This window comes from Coturnix japonica, chromosome 1 (genome assembly GCF_054131305.1).
Source record: "Coturnix japonica strain WE chromosome 1, WE-NBRP24, whole genome shotgun sequence".
NCBI classification, from domain to species: Eukaryota; Metazoa; Chordata; class Aves; order Galliformes; family Phasianidae; genus Coturnix; species Coturnix japonica.
In genome coordinates this window covers 126,344,712-126,363,196 of record NC_140663.1, presented here as the reverse complement: position 1 = coordinate 126,363,196, position 18,485 = coordinate 126,344,712, and the positions used below count along the sequence as shown (strand labels likewise).

Below are 18,485 nucleotides of genomic sequence, written 5' to 3'. Positions count from 1 at the left end.
TTCACATTTTGATCCAGGCTCTGTCAGTCTTTTAAGTCATCTGTTGTTCTGAAAAAGCCTGTTGGCTTTTTGTTTAAAGTAAAAAATAAATACCTTGCATCTGACACTGAGATGGGAAGCACAGACTGTGTTCCTACAGTGCCAATTACAGGAAGGCTGGAGCAAAGGAAGAGCCGTGCATCCAGACTAAGTCCTTCCTGCAAGATTCTTCTTTTGTACTGCAAGACTCTATGACCACACTTGTATAATGGTTATTTATGTTCATGCATCAAAATGTGATTGAATATACTTTAAGCCCAAAGACAAATACTTTTCTTTGCACATCACAGACCAGATGGTAGAGATCTGTATGCTGGATAGCCCTACAACCTAATTTGAAGAACCCTGGAATGAGTTTAAAGATATCTATTACTGTGAGTTATGTCAGGTGCTTCCAGACATTTTAGGCCACTGCATTGCTGTCTGCTCTGACACACTCTCGTCAAGAAAACTCACCTTTTTTCAGGTAAAGATCTCCCCCACAGCAACCACAGTTACATCAGTGCTCAGAAACTCTTTCCTGGGTCGAAGAAAGGTTTGGGGGATGCTTTTTTATCTTGTGAATACTTTCAGTTGACATGGAAATAATAGGGGAAAAACATCCTAGCTCTAGGCTACAACTACTAGAAAGGTGGAAAGCAGCAGGTATAAAGAGGAATTAAGCATAAATTTAATAATCTAAATGGAAAGTCATATACTAGGGAGATGTCGCTAACTGAGCTAACATTATCCATGAATTAGTGAACATTAATGCCCACTTGCAAGAGGAAACTAATTTACCTATAATGGTGGGTGTTTTGTAAGGTGTTAATGTCCATGTCTGCTCTGTTTTTGGCCAGTTAAGTACCGTGCATATAGCCTGAATATATTGCTATTACAGAGGACCTGTTATGCTGCTTTAAGTTGGTTGCCAGATATTTTTCAGTAAGAAAAACAATTGCAGCCCTTTCTTTGGAGAACTCCCTCCAGTTTGCAGAGCATCTCATATTAGCAGGGGCAAAGCCTTCTGATTATACAGTTTCCCTTCCTTCCTACCTTCCTTCCTACCTCCCTCCCTCCTAAAGTTCCTTCCAGATGTAGCTAAGTTGAATATTCTTAAAAATCACATTTTCTTCCCTGCTGTAACTTGTTACCCTGAGGGAAAAGGGTTGGCATTGTGTCAACCAAACACAAATATTTGAACCATTCTGCAGCACACGTGTTATGTTTGGATGCCAAAGAGTGAATCTCTTGTCAGTGGCAAAGAAAATGAGAGATTCTTGGTTTCTTTCCTAGCAGCATCTCTCTACATTGACCATGTACACTCCATTTTTGCAGCCTCTGGGACAGGGACAGGGAGAAAACTGTCCTAGGCCTCCTGGCTCTTCTTCATGATAGTAGTGGATCACAGCCTTCACAGTTGAAGCAAACAAGGACTAGCCCAGCTCACAGGGAACACAGGCATTGCTCCGCTGGCTTTCCTTGGTTATATATAGCAGCCCACAGTGAGTTCCCTCTTTAATTCCATGAGTTTAGTCATTTGAGCTGCAGTAAGAGCAGAATTGTTTGAGCTTTAAGGTAAGAACTACTTGAAGGTGCAGTGAGGGACCTCAGACTGGAGCAATAGTGCTTGGCATTTTTTCCCATAATTTGTCAAAGGAAGAGCAGTGCTTTGACTTGCCCTGTGAACAAACAAGTAGAGTGAAAAAAGGAAAACACCTAGAATCATAGAATGGTTTAGGTTGGAAGAGACCTTTCAAATCATCTGGTTCCAACTCCCAGGCTATAGGCAGGTACATCTCCCTCTAGACCAAGTTGCTCAAACACCCTTTCAGGCTTGAGTTAAATGCTCCCAGGATCCTGTTCCCTTCTGAAATGAGTTCAAGCATGTGAAGGTGGGGAAAATCAGGATACGCATGAAACATTTCACTAATTGTTTAGATCATCTTGATTTTGTAACTTCTGTCTTTCTATTTCTTCTGGGGCTTTTCTCATGGTCTACAGTGGGGTTATTTAGAGGTCCCTATCAGTGGTGTGTCATGCCCTGAAAATTAAAAGCAATGGTGTTTCCACTGCCACATTAAAACCTCAAACATCTTATTTGAATATATACATATTCAATATATACACTGCTTAACTAGTGCATTTCATACAGACTCTTTTCCTTTAAGGTAAAAAAAATTCCACAGGAGCATGATAAACATGAAAAACCTGCATTTCAGTCAGCAAGTCATTCAGTATTTCAGATGTTCAGGTTAGTGTTTTGCAAGATGACCTGCAGTAGTAGTCTCAAAGATTCATATATTTCATATGTAAGTTTAAGGCAAAGAGGAGGAGAGTTGTTTCATATATTTGAACTACATTACCACAAACAAGACAAACAGTTCTTGTATTCTTGCAGAAAAGTTAATAACTCATGTGATATAACATCATTTTAATCAAGACAGCAATCAGTTCACATTACAAAACTTATAATTGAGGTAATGTAATCAATGTAAGTAAACAACTATAATAAGCAATTAAGTATCTAACTATATCAAGCAATAACTAAAATTAGAGCCTTTAATAATATCAGTAATTGCATCATTAGAAGCTTAGCTTTACCAATGGCTTTTACACAAATTTTTCACTACATGAAATAGCTACCGTAGGTATCATTGGAAGGTCCACACCTCATCCCGAGAGACATCAGACAGCTAAACATAACTAAAGAAAAACAAGTCTGATTCTAGTGTCAGGCTTGGATATAGCACAGGTCTGATGCACTAAGGCAGGAGTAGTCTTCCTCCTTGGAGTCTTGTGTAGCCCCAGCTCCCCAGTACAGCCAAAGCAACCACCTCTGATGACATACCATTTGCAGCACAGCAGCCCTCAGGTGAGCAGCATCTTTCAGCAGCACACCTCTGTGCTGCCTGCCCTGCCACCACCTGTGCCTGCAGCGGCTATAGGTTCCAGCCTGCTGGGCCGCCATGGAGGTGTGCAGGGGTGGCAATTCTTGCTTCTTTAACTTGTTGCCCATGAGCTTGTGAAGACTGATGGGCCTATCTTCTCACATTCATGCCAGGCAAAGTAAGGCCAAAAGTCACTGGGGAAAAAAAAAAGACTATTTGGAGAGAACTTAACCTTTCCTAACTGAATTTTACTCATATGGAACAGGCCTATCTGTGCACATCATGTACTAATGGGTCAGGTCCTGTATCTGGAAGCCTTTTCCTTGGCTACAGCTATACCACCAGTCCTGAAATATTTCCCAAATAAAGAACAGGAGCTACCACTACAAAGCAATTTAAGTTGAACAAAAAGGACACCAAGGAAATGCAAAATGAAATAGATCCACATATGTGTGTTTTCATTCTTGAGAGCATGTAGGTATTCTGTGTTCTTGCTGGTTTGAAAGAACTGAAGATGAATACCTAGTGCTCCTGAGCATTAAGAGAAAAGGATTCTATAGGATCAAGTCTTTCAAGTTAAATAGAAATCCTGAGAAGAGCTCCTGGAAAGCACAACATAAAAGAAATCTGGTTTGTGAGAATTAAGAAGTATTTAAGCCATGCTGCCTGTTTTTCCTATTCTCAGCACTGAAGCTGGATTATTTCTGAACAGCAGACAGGGAAAGTCCCTAGACTGGAGCTTTGCATTTCTGCAAGGTTAGTTCCCAAGTTACATTCGTAAGACACAGAAATTGGGCTGTGAGAGTCCAGAAGTAGCTTGTTGCTTCTCTTTTTGTGCTCACCCTTCCAAATCCGAACTACACATGCTGTACTCCCTGGCAGCCCAGGCCTTTCTATGCTGTTAGTCAGTGTGGCGCTTTCAAGAGAACAAAACAGAGAAGAAAAAGTAGGAAGCAAATGCTGGTATCGCATGGGAGGAAAATGCAGAAATTAGAAGATTTAAAGTCACACTTGACAAGCTAAAACTAAACTGGCATTTGGATTCAAAAGCTGATGATGAGCTTGGTGGCAATGAGGCAAAGCTGTTATTGTCTCTAGAAAAGACTTGCATGTTGCACAGTCAAAATGTGAAACAGGTTGGAAGTATCAGTAGACTTCATGTTCTTCCTGTAACTTTCTATACTTTCCCAGCTTACTTCCTTTCATAAGGCAGAGAAACCATAAAAGATGCTTTTCCAGTTGCAGTCTTTCAGACATTTCTCCATAGAGTTAAGGGCTTTATTTTCTAGCATCTGGATTTCCTTTCAGGGCTGTCATTTTTCAGAACTTGGGATTTTGTACAATCACGGCATTCCAAATTGCTGTCAGCCACATGCTCACAGCCAATTTATTATGTGTTTCGGTATTTGTAGCCAATGCAAGAGAGATGGAGGTGCCATTGCTAGTTTAAGTAAGTATCTTAGTACTTCAGTCACTGACTGAAGGAGCATGGCTGCTCACGCCAATGTGTCAAATCCATGGAGCCACAGCCTGGCACTCCTATAAGATCAGTCCTGGTGCGGAAGGAGAAGAAAAGCCTACATTTCCCTGTGGTGATGACAGGCAGCCCCAGCATACTGGCCTTTCCAGAAGGGCTCCCTTCCCTGTGCTCCATCCTGCCCATTGACTCCTGCTGTTGGGCTGCCATCCCTTCCCAAGTGCTCTCTGAAATGCAGAAGATACGAAAAGAATGTCATTATTGCACAAATTCCAGTGCATCATATGAGGAATACTATTTTAACAATTATCTGCAAGCAATGTGTACCAAAGTTCAACTTCTCACAAATTAAAGGTGAGGCATTCTGTGGTCTACCAGGAGTTTAAAGATTCTCTATCAAGCACAAGAGAAAACATTGGTCTGTAATTAGCTAACTGGTTTATAATGGTCATTGTAATTAGTTTGTTTTCCATCAGCTGATATGTGTTCAGTATTTGGAACAAACTGTGTAGAGAGGGAGAAGGATATTATTTCTTCCCTTTTCTTAAAATAGTGAAGTTATGCAAGATAAATTGCTTTCTGAAAACCTCTTCTACTCCAGAAACTGAAAACTGAAAACTGAATTGCACCGGTGAATAAACGTTGAAAGAGAGATATAGAAATGACAAAAGATCTGTAACATTACCTCTCATTACTTGTACAAGGTACAAGCTAATCTGCTGTAGTTCAGATCCCAAGACCATGATCCAGTCTGTCTGCTTTCCCAGATTGCTGTTATGTTGGCACCTTGTTTAATGAGATTCTTTGGAGGCTCTTTGGTCTGTATGCTCTCATGTGCTGCCTCATGCCTTCAGCTACAGAGTCAGTAAGGGCAGATAACTTCATGGAATTATTAAGGCTGGAAAAGGCCACTAAGACCATGTGGTCCAACCACCAACCCATCACCACCCTGCCCACTAAACCATGTCACTCTTTCATCTCTCTCTTTAGAAAAGCATAAAAGTTGGTTGCCAAGGATATACCTTTGTTCATATCTTCATGTCTGCTTTCATAAAGTTGACAGAGAATCTGATCTTGAAAGGAGTGATAATCTCTGGAACACCGAGCTGCTGGCACAAGGCTGAGCTGGCACCAAAGAATTGTGCTTCGGTTTGCTCTTAGGATTAAACTTGAAAAATCTTGGCAGCTCATCTGCTATTCGCTGCCATCTATGCTGTAGATAAAAATGACCTTCAATAATGTAATAGAGAAAAACAAGTAGAAAATAAAACACTTCAAGTTAATGAGCCACTAAAAACATTAGTCTGATTTTAAACTACTCAGTTTTATTTATATTAGTCTTTCAGATGTGCCTGGACCCGTTTTCTGGTCCCCAGGGCAACTGGTGTGGAAAAGCCCAAGTCATTACTGCTATGTCTCATAGAGTGACAAACAGAGTGGTGATGTCCAAATTGCTTATTGGGAATGGTTGTTGGTCCATGCTATTTCAAACCAGGCACCAAAGTTATTTTGGAAGAGTGACAGCTTGCCAAGGCCAAAACTATCATAGGCAGAATTCTAACAACCTAATGGGCTGGATAATCAAGTTTCAGGCCTGGGAATGGTTCCTGGCACTCTTTCATCTACACTTCTATTGATGCATTCAGGGAAGCTAAGACTAAATAAATACAGTAATTGGAAAAAAAATAGCCCTCACCATATAATTGTTACAGTAAATTATTAACAAAATTATGTTTTATGTCTGTGAAGTGTGGGATAAATTTCAGTCAATACCATTTACACTACGTCTCCATTTTCAGAAAGTGCACTATATGTAAAGGAGGTGGAATTTTCCCTATGTTATCCAAAATACGTGCTCTCCAAGGAAACAAAAACAGGAGTGGAAAAATGTACTTTCCATACCTCAGTTAAAAGTCACACAAAACCATGCTCCAAAGACATTATGTCAAATTCATCAAGGATACTATTCGAAGAGTACTCTCCTTATTCTCCTTACACAAGTGATGTATTGCAGTGCTCTCATTATCAAGGAAAATGTGTTGCTTTTCTAAACTTGGTATATGCAGCCAGCAAAACCAAAACCCTCTATATTTGGGCTGAATCTTATATAAAGGTGTAAAGCCTTTCCTCTTACCTGTCTGTTCATCATTCACAGGCTCTAGTACACATGCATGCAAAATATGGAAGTAAAAACCATGTAAAAAGATCAGGGAGAGCTATTTTCATCCATAGGGTTCTATTCCGAGCAGCTCTGATTTGCCTGCAATGAAGAGAATTACTAGCTATCCAGGTTTTTGGTTTTTTTCTGACAAAACTGAAAATTATGAGATCTGCTAGTTAGAGCTGTGCTGATGTTATATAGTGGACAAACACCAGCAGGCTGGTCAAAAGAGTGAAAAGGCTGTACAGAAACATTGCTATGTGCTTGAATTTGTTTATTGGTGTCTATAAAAGTGATTGTCATCTTCTCTGCTTTGTGTCTGCATACTAAGATCTTTTTGTTATATACTGATACCATTTTTACTTTATGGATGAGTGTGTGTATGTGTAACAGGAAGATATAGTCAGATTGCTGTCAGTTTAAGTCTAGAAAATGTTAATCAGTCGTCTCTCTTTTGGGGACAGTGCTGTTTCTAGCACTTCACAAGCACTCACAGATAAAAACTGCTTTCTCCATCAAAGACCACATCAATAAAAGGACCTTTTAAAAAAAACATACATACATATATATATATTATTATTTTAAATAAGAGGACAGAGGTGTGAAGCATAGTAAATCTATGTGAGCCAAGAGATTAGAGCTGGGGAGATGGTCTTCCAACAGATGATGGATGCTGCATAGACAGCTTTCTCACTGTTACTGTCAAGATATACTGCTGTCACAGAACATTTGAGTTGGAAGGGACCTTTAAAGGTCATGTAGTCCAACTCCCCTGCGCCTATGGCTAGATGAAGTTGTTTGGAGCCCCAGCTATCCTGAATTTTAATATCTTCAAGGACAAGAAATACAGTGCGTCTCTGGGCAACCTGTTCCAGTTCTTTTATTGTAATAAAAACCCTTTTTCATACATCCAATCTAAATTTCCCTTCTTTTAGTTTGAAACCATTTCCCCTTGTCCTATCACAGCAGACCCCATGAAAGCACTTAACCCATTTTTTCTTGTAGCCTCCACTTAGATACTGGCCATAAAAGTGAAATTCCTTTTGCCAATATACCAAATGTTCCAATGTTGACCCTCTGGATCCATCCAACCCTCCTCAAGTAATATTTGCTCATCAGTAGGACTGAGGAGAATACCACCTGGTTCCCTGTGCCTTTGACCATCTCTCACTTCCAGGATCTTCCAGGATAACACTGGAGCTTGTTATTGTTGGGGATATGATGGACACCTTTTTTCATGGATTTGCTTCTCATGCTAGAAAAAGCCATTTGAATAGCTAATTCTTCTCCTGTATCACCCCCATTTTATTCCCAAGCAACAGATGAATCAGTGCTGGAGGATGACACTATGAAAAGTACAGTGTGGCCTTTGGCTGATCCTATGCTTGATGTACTAGCCGAGAAACTGCAATCCCGTTAGCTCTCCCAGTCAGATCTGTTCCTGGAAGTCATGGCTAAAGGTTGATGCTTTTCCAGGCCTGTGGAAGAATGTTGCCCTAGCTCAAGACATGGCATGCTGTTTGTGTGGTATTTACATTTCCTCTTGAGAAAATAATAGTTACTAATGCATTTTTTCTAACACTTGTGAGATATAAATATTTTTGGATGCAGGAAGTTAACCTTTCCCTAACCCTTAGGAAATGGTATCCAAACATTCTTAGGTTTGCTAGAGTAATCAGAGAAGCCAACACGTTGTTGGATGAGATTTATTCATTGACCTCTCTGCATTCCTGCCTAGCTCTGTATTTCTACTGATAAGTATTTTGGGTCAGCAGATTTATACAGTTCACACTTCATTAACTAACAAATGTAGAATACTGAGAAGTGATTATAAAGAGCATAGCTCTTTCTGCAATTCCTAGGTTAGTACTAGGTGGGTCAGAAAGCTTTAAAGCCCAGGCTGATGCCGTGAAGGTTAGTTGACACTAATTTCTGCTAAAAACCAAAGTGGTCTTTTGCTTGAAAGTTAGCATGGAAAGAGGAAACAGCAGATAGTGAGATCCCATCTTCTCTCTTGGAAGTGATCTGATCGACATTGGTGATGATGGCATTTGAGTGCTTTGAAGGTCCAGATCATGACTTGAGACTAGATAAGTGACAAAAAGTTGAAAAACTATTTTATGATAATATAAGTCATTCTCACACTTTGGTTTGGGATGTATACCAGATCACATAGAACTCTTCTGCTGCCAAATACTCCCTAGGCGAATATGTTTGTGTCCTGAAACTGGCTGAGGCACGCACCCGCTAGCCTTCAAGTGGCCTTCTGCCAAGTTCAGAAACACGTCTTTCATCTAGCCAAGGATATTTCATTGTGTCCCTCCTTTGTATCAGCTTGTGGGAACTGTCACAGGCAAAACTGAAATTACGAGCAGTGAAATACATCTTTTACAATAAGCATAAATGGAAAATAAGACAAAAACAAATTTATGGCAGAATACTTCCCCTGGAATGCTTTCATTTCTTCATTATTCTTTGCTGTTGTTATTCTTTTGTTTTGTTTGTTGGTTTTGAAGTGAATGAAGTAAATGGAATACTTAAAGTTTTAAGTATTCTACCTTGTTTCACTATGGACATTGCTGAAATCCCTTAAAAGAAAGTCACATAACTTGAGGACATATTGGTAAAGTAATTATTTGTGCTGGTTAAGATGCTGCCAGGAAAAGGAGTGACTGGGCCATTCTCACAGAGTAGTGCTGTTTGACATTGGGGAAGGAAGTATTTTAATCCCAGGTGATGTCCTCTCAAGATAGTTGACTGGGACAGTGAGAAGTAAATGATTCTCATATAGCCTAGTGGCAAACTGAGGAAGGAAAATGAAGCACTGAGGAGATCTTTTTCCGGAAAGAAGCCAATACCAGAGCCTGTGAGCTGCTTACCCAACTGTCTGCTTTGGTTCCAGCTTAATGGAGCTGTAAACATCCGGCATGGGGATATGAGATGCAGTGCTTTCAAACTTCCTCCAGACTGAGTACTTATCTGGATATTCTTCTCTTTACAGGAACCTAGACCTTTGTATAACAGAAGATGCCAGTATTATTCAAGTGGAGTAGGATTCCTATATGATGCCTACCAAACAGAGGTAAACAAAGTTGCTTCCTCATATATTCATTTCTCTTGTGTTTCAAGGGGCTGGGGAGGAGGAAGGCAGTTATTTGAGAGTGTCTCTGTGCATGTAGGTTCATGGTAACCCAACTGCTTTTCCCTCCCACAAGTGAACCCCCATCTGTCTGAGCTCTAATGACTGCAAATCATTACAATCAGTAAGATTTTGAGTCATCATCAAAGTTTATATCCAACACTCTACTCTGGGATTTGAATGATTACCAATGCATATATATTGCATAAGAGATGTCTGGAATGTTTTTATCACATTGACTTTCTCTAACGAGGTTTTTGTTGACCTGCATCGTCCAGAAGACTTCAAATATTCTCTGTATTTATCCAGCATAGGCCAAAAATGTCTGCGATTTGTATGCAGTTTTTATTAACTCAAGGACATTAAATGATATGAAAAGTGCCTATACCCAAAGGTCTCTGGAGAAATCCAGATCTAGTTTCTTTTCCTATTTTTCATTTTAATATTATGGTAAATTGATGGGAGTGAAATGGAAATCAAGCAGAGCAGGATGGAAAACAAACTTACAAAAAGCCTGATATTCATTTGTTCTGTTAATGATTCTAGATAGGTTAGCAAAGTCTATTACTAACCTAAGCAGTTAATATTGCTTAAATCTTGCTGCTAGGGCACTATGCTGTTGTTTCCAGAAAATGCATGCCAAAAATATTTCATTTGACATCCTTGCTTCAAGAGCTATCCAGACAAACCCTATCCTCTTCCAACATATCCATGCACATTCAGGCACAGATACCCCCCAAGTAATGCTTCTGATTCCTCTTTTAAGTGTTAAGCTTGGGTCACGTTGACCTCAACTCCCTGCAGGTGACCCCAGCCTCAGGCTTCTGCCTGGAGAGATCTCCTTAGTTCTGCAGATGTTGGGAATGTCTCAGTTTAGGCCACCCTGAACTCCTTTCTCTGTTCTAGCAAAAAGTCTGCCACAGACATATCTTTTAAAAAGTGTGGTTAGTTTGTAATAACATTCTTGTCTGGTTGTCTATGGAGCTGGAGTCAGCGTGTGCTAATTCAGTTACTGATCCATTGCATCTGAACTTGGCTTTTGCTTTCCTGAAGTTAGCCAGCTGGTGAGCAGGAGAACTGCTTTGCATTCCAGGCAAACACCAAACCAGGAAGACAGATTGTTTTCTGAGAGTGAGTTTCCTTTTGATTGCCATATCTCACTTCTGAGTGGTCTCCAGCTCATGGAGTCTGATGGATATGTTTCTTTTATTTGCTCAGAGCAAAAATAATTAGATTTTCTTGCAGTTTCTATGAGGTGGGAACATCTCTTGAATTGTGCTGAGGGGATAGAGAGGCAAAAACAACCATCATATGAAAAAGCTAAATGTCTGGTCACTGAAATGGAAAAATATGACTTGACATGCAAGACACCCACAAATGGTCTGTTTCCACCACCCTTGCTCACACCACACAGAAATTTGTTTATTTTGGTTTATCCACTGATCTCCTAAAAATAATTGTCTTGCTTTTTGCATGCTTTAAAAATGCAGGGATAAAAATAGACAACTACAATAACTCCTTTGGCCAAACATTTTATGCATTTTGAAGCTTCAAAGTAGCTAAAACATTCTATGATTCTGTGTCCAAGATCTTGTCAATCTATCTCCTTCTATCATTCTTCTAGCCTTCCACAGTCAGAAAGGGCAAACTGGAGAGGGGGAAATCAGATACATACTTACCAAACTTAAGTATTCATTATAAGGATTTCTTGTCTGGATTGAGAATGGTTTACGTGTTTCCACCTTTATTGTACTAACATCTCCCCAGTCTGTGCAATTTGTGCTCACAGAAATAAAGCTTTTCAGCTTTCTATTCAGGAGCCTGCAAAATAAATCTTTTGGGCTCTATAATCAGGAGTCTGCAGTGAATGGTAGTTATTTGCTGGAGTGCTTGGATCTTCTGTGAGTGGTTTTGTTTGTGGGTTTGGATATTGTTGCTGTTGTTGGTCTTAATTATTTCCTTTCCTTGGGAGGTTGTTACTGACAGGCAAGAGCTCTCATTTACTAGAAACTCTTTAGAGAAACTGGTATTTTTGCCCATTTCCACAGTAGAAAGGATGGTATATGCAGTGGTTTACCATAGTGTGTGTCCCCGGACACACTGTCACTGTGTCACTGTTGTAGAGATTGCCGGGAGCTCTGGGTTTTAGCAAGGTAGTGTGGAGCACTGTAACAGTGACAGAAAACGCTGCTGTGCCCTGACACACCATCCTTCTGCTTAACAGTAAGTGACACTGTAGTACCTGCATCTTGGGGGTCAGTATGGTGACTTGTATGAGATTAAAAGTCAGTCTCTTCTTTTTTTTGGCAGGTGACATGTTATACCTTAAACACCAGGTGCCAGCTGAAAGTTAAGAGTAATACATGCTATTGCTGTGACCTGTACAACTGTGAGAAGTAAGTGCCTGTGTGCAGCCAGTGGCCTCTGAGAAATCCCTGGTTGTTTGTCCTTCTGCATCAGTAATGGCAAAATTTCCCCCCAGGTCTGGAGAATCATAGAATCATAGAATTACCCAGGTTGGAAAAGACCTTGAAGATCATCAAGTCCAACCGCAGCCTAACCATAGTACCCTAACTCTAACAACCCTCTGCTAAATCATATCCCTGAGCACCACATCCAAACGGCTCTTAAACACATCCAGGGATGGCGATTCAACCACCTCCCTGGGTAGCCTATTCCAGTACCTAACTACCCTTTCTGTAAAGAGGTGTTTCCTAATATCCAACCTAAACTTACCCTGGCGCAACTTGAGGCCATAAGAAGCATGAGAAGCAACACAGGGGGCTTGTATGCTGAGTAATGCATTTCCTTGGTCACTGGTATCCAGATGTCAATCTTTATACTGTACTTTGTAGCATCTGTTCGTTTGGGACTGTAGACACCATAAACAAATGTGGTCAGCTGGCAAAGTCTCCATTCATGTGGCTGAATTAATGCTTGAGCAGCTTGCTGGAGATGCCAGCAGATTTCCAGGTGGATTGGGAAAAATAGCTGTGCTGAGCATGTTTTAGCTAGTAGCTAAATGGCAAGGGCAGCGCCCATAACCAGGTTATCTCTTTGTTCAGAGGCCCTTAGCAAAGAGTTAGTGTTGCTTGTGCCAACACCGATCAGCTAAACTAGAGTTGATACTTGTACAACTAAATGTCTAATGTTACTTTAGCCAAGCAGAGCTTCCTTCAGTTCATCCCAGCAGTGTTAACATCCGTAGGTGGGAGTGTGGATTAAGTACTTTGCCGGAGAGGAAAGTAAGCAGGAGGGATTCAGATCCTCTGGTTCTCTTTGTTTTGTGCAAAACATGGCAGTGATGCTGTCTGCATTCCCTTTCAGCTCAGAGCAGTCCTCCAGCTACTACGAATTCCTTGGTGTGAGCAGTTGTCAGGATGTGGTTCACCTGTATAGGCTGCTGTGGTCCTCCACAGTCCTGAACATCATCGGGCTGTTTCTGGGGATCATCACAGCAGCCATTCTTGGAGCATTTAAAGACATGGTAAGGCTTACAGTTTTTTGCCTTCTGTAATGACTTCTGCGCATGCTGATGTTATCAAGTGAGTTAAAAACCAAGCGTTAAGTACACAAAATAGGCACTTTAAGCATGTTTCCTGTGTGGTCTGGGAGTCTGGAGCCACATATTTAGGCTAAGCAGTTGCCAGCTGCTCACAGCTAAGTAGGTCAGGTCCGGTCAATACATGAGTGGAAGGGGAAAAACAGGCATCTGCATGAACAGATGCTGGTGCTTCATTTGTGACATCTTTTTTTTTTTTCCCCTTGTAATTCAGCACTAAACATGTGAGCAAGGGCAGAGTTAAAGGTTGCGAGTTTGTAGATAACATAAAACACAAGTCCATGGTGTGATGATTTATGTACTTGTTTTCCCAAGAATAGGGATTAACACTGAAGGACCTGTCAAGTTTATATTCACATAATTATTTTCAGGTCACATTAACCTCCTGTGTTGTTTCACCAAAGATTGCCTCTCTCTAGCTGCTCCCTGTGCCACACAGATAGATGCAAATGTTTGCACCTTTCTCTAACTTAAAGCAAGCAATCACACTGAACCTTTGCATGTAGGCAATGTGCAGCTGACCCTTCCTTTGTGTGAGGGGACCTTTGCAAGGAGCTAATAGTAAACAGCAGCCAGTTAAATGTGAACAGCTACAGCTGCTTGAGAGAAGCTTTCTTAGTGCTTCTTGCTGAGGAATCTGAGCCAGGGCTATTAGTGCTTCCCTGAGATTTGAAAAGTTGTGGAGAGCCAGACTGTGCCTATGAAATCTGCCTTGCATTAGCCCAGGCTTAAATAGGATTTGGGCTGAAGCTTTGTAGCGGGAGTGAGCTCCAGCCCAGGCAGATCTCAGTGCTGCAAGGTGGGGGTATCACTGCACTGCTCCTAAGGGACGGCAAGCTGAGGAGACATTCCTGGGACAACTGCTTTCCATGTCCTGGTGCATTCCCTGTGCTGGGAAGCAGAGCTTGGGGTGACTAGCCCTAAGTCCTTCAACTAGGTGGCAAAAAGCCTTGAAGGGAATGTGCGGCAACTTACCCCAGCACTCTGCTGGAGTGGGTCTGTTGGGGCTCCAAGTAAGAACTTGACCTGAATAACCTGTTTAATATATCTTCTGCTGCAGGAGCAGAAAAAACACCTTAATAGCTTAAGGAGAATGTCTGTTCATCAGCCCAGCATAGGATGCATGCTGTGTTCGTGAAAGAGTTAATAAATGAGTGATCCAAAATGAAATACCTATTCCTTATTCCAGATTGTGCTTTTTCAGGGGTTCTTTGGAGGTATATCAGCTTTGCTCATGTGCTGTTTGCTTTAATTATGAAAGGGGTATCTCATAGGGGGCCAAGAAAACATCAGACTTAAGAAAGAGAGAAGAGAGCATGGGACTGAAATAAGAAAAGGCTTCAAAACATGTGGGAGGACAACTGTCTTTCTTTCAGGATGTCACTTGCAGCCCACAGCAGCGCCTAAGGGCACAGCTCTGAGGTTGGCTTCCAGGAAACACAAAGCTGGCCAACTACTCCAACAAAACATCATGTTTATCTCTGCAGAATGCTGGCAGCCAAAACACGCTGCAAGGAGAGAGCCTGCAAAACAGGGTAGTTGCTTCTTACACACATCACATTTTTGATAGAAAAGAAGTATTCTTATGGTTGTTGCAGGTTTTCTTTCTTGTGACATGTTCTCTGCAGACCCTGGCATGCTCACTGTGCCTTTGCTGGCCCAGTGGGAAACATTTTATCCTCTCCTGAGCCTTGGGGTATCAGTTCTCTGTAGACCCTGTGCCACTCCGGGGCTGTCTGCTGTGATCTGCTGGAGTATCCACAGCAGTTGTGTCAGTACCTTCCTTTTTAGGTCTACCTTGTGCATGGATATGGGATTCAGGCTAGGCAGTTACCTTAAAGTCATCTTTAACAAAAGCAGATTAAGGCATAATGTAAACAGAAGTATCCAAAATGGTAAAATATCTCGATCGTTTCTTATATTTGACAGGGGTACGAAAACACATGAAAAACTTTACCTTCTATTATAAAGAGTTAACTAAAACATCTCCCTTCCCTGCCCTGGTATTCGTCTGATGATTTGGAGATGTTTTCCTGACCCACCTTGCCAAGGAATCTGCCTGCCTTGAGTTTAGGATTGCATTCATCTGAATGACCTCTGGTCCTGGAGGAGTGTGTTGGCTCACTCCTCTTCCTTTTTGACCCTGCACATAGCAGGGGAGTTGAAAGTAGATGATCATTGTGGTCCTTTTCAACCCAGGCCATTCTATGATTCTATGATTCTTCCCTCACACTGCTCAAAGATGAAAACCAAAATGAACCCCTAAACACTCATGTCTCGCAAAAGGAGGTGCACTTTGGCGTTAAAAGGACTTATTTCAGCTTAAAACGTCTCCGTCTACCCTTGTGTTGTGGTTTAACCAGCAGGTGGCTCAGTCGTTCCCTCACTCCCCCCTTCTCAGTGGGATTGGGGGAGGGGAGAATGGGAAAGAAAAACAAAGTAGAACCCGTGGGTTGAGATAAAAGCTATTTACTAAGATAGAGAAAAAGAAGAGGGGGAAAAAAGATAATAGCCATGACAATTATATACATATATACATCACTTGTTTTATATATATATAAATTATAAATTATATATATATATACATTTTATATATATATAAAACAAGTGATGTACAAGCAATTGTTCAACACGCCCCAGCTGACGCCCAGCTAGACTCCCAGCAAGTGGAAGTGAGTGAGATGCACTCCCATCGCCTTCAAAACTCTCCTTCCACATGGCGCCATATGGCATGGAATATCCCTTTGGCCAGTTTAAGTCAGCTGTCTTGATTCTGTCCCCTCCTGGCTCCTCTCTCTGTCCCTTCCCCCAGCCCTTTGCTAGTAGGAACTGCAAAACTGGCATGGCTTTGGCTTTGTGCAACACTGCTCAGCAACAACTAGACATGTCCGAGTGTTATCAGCATTGCTTTTCTCCTACAAACAAGACAGCATCATAGCAGACACTATGAAGAAAAGCAGTTCCATCTCAATTGGAACAAAGACACCTTGTATGATACATGACTAATTTATCATAGCACCGCTACTGAAATACTTGATATCAGCATCTAACTAGCCTCCATACCTCATCACTGGCTCCAAGCTGATGGCCTGGTAATAAGGTGCTTGATCAGTGGATTTGGGGTGATCCACAAGCCTGTCCCCCTAGGACTGCTGTAATCTTCGCCTCTAGCAAATGGAGAATGCCACAAAGTGGTGCCACAGAGCCAGATGAGAACTCCATTTCACAAGTGAGTGGGAGCTGTAAAAGAAAAACAGGTGCTGTGGAAAGAGAGATTCTTGCAGAACTGTGTAGGAAAGCTGAGAGAGGCATCAACTAGTAGCTATAGGAAAGGATCTGCAGCAAAGTGTGAAGGGCTGGGTGCTGGAGTGGATAAGAAGAGGCAGTCAAAGCTGTATGCTGCGCTTTTCAGGGTGTCTCTGGTCTGGAGTCCAGCCAGTGCTTCTGTAAGTGCTGCTAGGGAAGCACCCGCTGTCTTCTTTCCAAGTAAAGAAGATTAAAATATCCATGTAATTCTGGCCAGAAAATTCATTCCAGATACACCCTCCTCTCATTCTGTTTACTGTGTTTTAAATGTGTGGGTTTTTTTAATTATTATTATTATTATTATTGTAGTACTGGTTCATGCTGGAAGACTGGGAGTTAAATTACAATGTCATTTGTGGTGTTGGGACCAGTTGCTGCTCCAGACCCCTCTGCACAGTGCTGATGAAATTGTTGTTTTCTATGCTCAACAGGTACCTATGTCCCAAATTGCTTTTAGCACTGCACCACCTCCTCAGATCCTGTACAACCCTGCCCAGCAGATCCTGACATACGCTGGATTTTGTCCTTCTGCAGCAACAATTTCTACATATCCATCCTACCCGTTGCCCCTTCAGGTATAGTACAAAATGGCAACCTTCTCACTCCATCAGAAAACCTCGATCTGTTACACAGCGCCATCTCCATCTCTGCAGTGTTTTGCCCTCATAGCCTGGTGGCAAGAGGCCTCTTGACCCTTCTTTACCAGAGGAGTTTGAACCTTCATAGCCTGCTCCTATTCCAGCTGGCTATCAAATAGCTTTGGTGAAAAATGCACCATTCCTGCTGCCAGGGACACTCTGTGGAGCACAGGCAAAACTAATTCCCTCCACAGAGGTCTTGGCAGCACGTCCCATAAGCCGGATGCTTCACAACCTCAAAGAGCTGTTGTAGAAGGTAGCCCATGCTACAGTGGCTCCCTGTTTAACATGAGACTTATTTAAAATGTGAATTTTCATACACATCTCTTTCCTACTACACAATATTTAGACATCTGTACCTCATGAGAGTTTGGGATGTGCTCTGGGGGCTGACACATGCCCTGCAGGCTCAGGCTGGTTTCTGTATATCCCTTTTGAACCTCCCTGGCCATGGCAAGGTGTTGGGCCTGGCACAACAGGCATCAGTCGTGGCCATGGCTATGCTCAGACAGTGCAGCACAGAGTGAGCAAAGTGAGATGAGCACAGAGATAAGTTGGTAAATAGCTCCACTGGGAGCTGTGGGCTGGAGGCCTTTACAATCCTTCTCAGTGCCCTGTTGCTGCATTCAGGCTTCCACAAGCCCTGCTTGGCTGGTGCTATACTTGAAGACTCTGGGACTACTGTGATTAACCTAGCTAAACACAGGAGCTGTTGGCATGTGGAAGTCTTGTGCCGTGTGATAATGAGACCAGGTAGCCACCTGGTACTTGCTGCTGCTCTTAGAGGGCCCAGGTCTCAATGTCCCTTCACATCAGTGTGGATGTTTGGCACATTGCGTGGCACCCCTAAAGGGCTACATGCTCATGTGCAGGCAGCTGAATGAAGCTCTAGATGTCTGCAGTGTAGGAGACTCCATCTGAGCGGGTCTGTTCACTTATTTGGTGCCGTCACTGGGACCCGAATGGAGACATCAAACCCTGTTATCCTATGACTGTGACACACTTACCTAATGGCACTACATCTGAGGTGGCCTCAGGTTTACTAGAAAGCCATAAAGGACTGTCTGATGGCCAAAGGTCTACACAGGCCTTGCATGGACTTTTGGAGCACCACGTAGAGGCCTCATTGTGTGCCAGTGAGCACCTCAAAGGTGTAACATTTTTGCTTCCAAGTAGACCAGGCTCCACCTCTGCTGTAGCAGTGCTTAGACACATCACCATACCTGGGCAGATCAGGTATGGTTAGTTTAGTGGGCAAATAAAAGAGACAACAACAGGAAGGCATTTTGACAA

General features: G+C 42.0%; 1 protein-coding gene and 1 long non-coding RNA gene across 4 annotated transcripts in view; one reads left to right on the top strand and one right to left on the bottom strand.

Annotated features, from left to right (window-relative positions):
* TMEM255B (transmembrane protein 255B) overlaps positions 1 to 18,485 on the top strand; it is a 50,636-nt gene that overhangs the window by 30,457 nt on the left and 1,694 nt on the right. For all 3 annotated transcript variants that reach the window (XM_085552439.1, XM_015849497.3, XM_015849489.3), the window contains 4 exons: positions 9,549 to 9,629; positions 11,997 to 12,082; positions 13,014 to 13,173; positions 16,986 to 17,129. In XM_085552439.1, coding sequence (XP_085408565.1) covers positions 9,549 to 9,629; positions 11,997 to 12,082; positions 13,014 to 13,173; positions 16,986 to 17,129 — 471 coding nt within the window. The remainder of the gene's footprint in view (positions 1 to 9,548; positions 9,630 to 11,996; positions 12,083 to 13,013; positions 13,174 to 16,985; positions 17,130 to 18,485) is intronic.
* On the bottom strand, positions 2,389 to 16,991 carry LOC107306388 (uncharacterized). Its single transcript, XR_014947943.1, has 5 exons — positions 16,312 to 16,991; positions 9,427 to 9,558; positions 5,409 to 5,599; positions 5,072 to 5,240; positions 2,389 to 4,613 (listed from the first exon to the last, which is right to left on the bottom strand). It is a non-coding gene; the product is annotated as an uncharacterized LOC107306388 (long non-coding RNA).